Source organism: Papaver somniferum, chromosome 8, assembly GCF_003573695.1.
Source record: "Papaver somniferum cultivar HN1 chromosome 8, ASM357369v1, whole genome shotgun sequence".
In the NCBI taxonomy this organism is placed as follows: Eukaryota; Viridiplantae; Streptophyta; class Magnoliopsida; order Ranunculales; family Papaveraceae; genus Papaver; species Papaver somniferum.
This window is the reverse complement of record NC_039365.1, coordinates 56,119,654-56,121,744: the sequence shown is the minus strand read 5'-3', so window position 1 is coordinate 56,121,744 and position 2,091 is coordinate 56,119,654. Positions and strand designations below refer to the sequence as shown.

The window sequence follows — 2,091 nt, the reverse complement described above, 5'->3', positions numbered from 1 at the left end:
CCCAATATCGAACGCTCCAAGGGTCTTTCTCCAATTGTCAAGCCCCACCACGTCAATTGGAAGTTCTTAATGTTGGCTGTGCTGGGGACTGGCGATAACCGTACATCAACTACCTCCGCGACCGTGTGCTGCCTGCTAACAAAAAGGATGCAGCTAATATGAAACAAAGAGCCAAAAGATTCATATTTCATGAGGGAATCCTATACCGCGAGAGTTTTGGATGAGACATGTTACGATGTTTGCCAAAGTCTGAAATCCCGACTATATTGAAAGAGACACATGAAGGTGAACACCAAGGGAAAAAAAGTTATTCCTCCAAGTGAATGAAAGGTATTACTGGCCGACCATGGAGGATGATGCAGCAACATTTGTGCAGAAGTTCCACGAATGTCAAACTCACGGGAATCTCATTCACACGCCTTGTACTCCCCTTCATTCAGTAAGTAGTCTGTGGCCTTTCTACAGCTGGGGACTTGATATTATTGGAAAAATCAATCCACCATCGTCGAAGCAGCATGAGTATATCATAACCGCGATAGAGTACTTTACCAAATGGGTCGAAGCTATTCCTCTCCGAGGAACCACTGGAGCGACTATTGCAGCATTCATTAAGGAATACATCATTTGTCGGTTTGGTGTACCTAAGCACATCATTACTGATAATGGTACTCCCTTTGCCAACAAACAAGTATGAGAGTTACTTGAATAATATGGAGTTAGGCAAGCCTTCTCTACTCCTTACTACCCTCAGGGGAATGGTCAAGCCGAAAGCACCAACAAGACTTTGATTCGGATTCTCAGTCGAATGGTGCATGATAACCCCAGGACGTGGCATGAACAATTGCCAATGGCACTGTGGGCATATCGGGCGGCACCTGGAGTTTCTCCTTATTCACTTGTCTATGGCGCAGATGCAATTCTCCCAGCAGAGATCCAAATCCCGTCAGCTAGGATTGCAGCAGCAAGTGGAGTTCAATGGAATGAGACTGAAGCATCGAGCTCCAGAATAGAGAAATTATACACTTTGGATTCCAGGAGAATTAAGGCAGAAGAGCATGCTCAGGCGTACGGAAGGAGGATCTCCAGAGCATACGATAAAGTTGTAAAACCTCGAGTTTTTCAAATAGGAGATCTGGTATTAAAGACAGCCAAGCATATTCAACAAGATATGTCCGCACCAAAGTTTTCCACAAAATGGGAAGGTCCTTACCTGATCACCAGAGCCTATAACAGTGGGTACTACAAGATTGTCAAAGAGGATGGAGGAAAATTGGAGGCAGTCATCAATGGAAAATGGCTCAAGGCATACTACACCTAATCCTTATTCCGTCTCTCACAATCTTATGACACCGTCAGTCAGGCATTTCTTATAACTCTCATATCTGAGTTATCAAAATTTCTTTTTTCATTAGTCAAGACGTATGAATGTAAACTCACCAAAACCGAATGCAATTCGTTTTCCAGAAAACAATGTTCAAAACCCAAGACAAAAAGAGAACAATCAAACGTTTCCATGCCTACTTATTCAAAAAACAATAAAATAATGGTATGGCTCAGAGAAGGCCATCCAGCAAGTTGTAGTTCCTTGAAAGCATCATTTTCAGCCTATCTTGATACCTTTCGGCCCTACTCTTCAAGTTCTGGATTGCCTGTTCCACCTTCTCAGATTCCGCAGCCAAGGCCTTTTCCTCCTCCAAGATAGCTTTTGCAGCGGAAACGACATTGGCAACGATACCATCTCGATCAACTTTGACAATGTCAAGGTGCTTCCGCAACCAGCTCACGTTGAACTCCATGGATTCACATGTAGATACCATGTTTTCCCACTTTTCAACAGTTGATTCAGCAACATCACAAATGGATGTACCTTCCATCTCTGCAATCATGGGTAGAAGGCAGTTCACCGTTGTAACCAAAGCAGAAGACGAACAATGTCGCACCACGTTCCTAGTGACGATGTGGTTGTACCTTCTCCATATTTTTGTGTACAATTTTATTTAATTTTATCATGATGAAATTGTTTTTTTTTTTTGGTAATGTTGAAATTCGAAAATTGTGATTGGCTAAATAATATTTCGTGGGCCCAAAAAA

At 42.6% G+C, this 2,091-nt stretch overlaps 1 protein-coding gene across 1 annotated transcript; it reads left to right on the top strand.

Annotated features, from left to right (window-relative positions):
• The first annotated feature begins 346 nt into the window (after positions 1 to 346).
• Positions 347 to 1,425, top strand: LOC113305572 (protein NYNRIN-like). Its single transcript, XM_026554592.1, has 3 exons — positions 347 to 688; positions 752 to 1,236; positions 1,413 to 1,425. The coding sequence occupies exons 1-3, from the start codon at positions 347 to 349 to the stop codon at positions 1,423 to 1,425; spliced, it is 840 nt and encodes a 279-aa protein (XP_026410377.1).
• Positions 1,426 to 2,091: the final 666 nt, after the last annotated feature.

Coding starts and splice junctions, on each gene's coding strand:
- LOC113305572 (XM_026554592.1), top strand. CDS start 347: ATGGAGGATGATGCAGCAACATTTGTGCAGAAGTTCCACGAATGTCAA. Junction 689..751: donor CTCCCTTTGCCAACAAACAA/GTATGAGAGTTA, acceptor TACTACCCTCAG/GGGAATGGTCAAGCCGAAAG.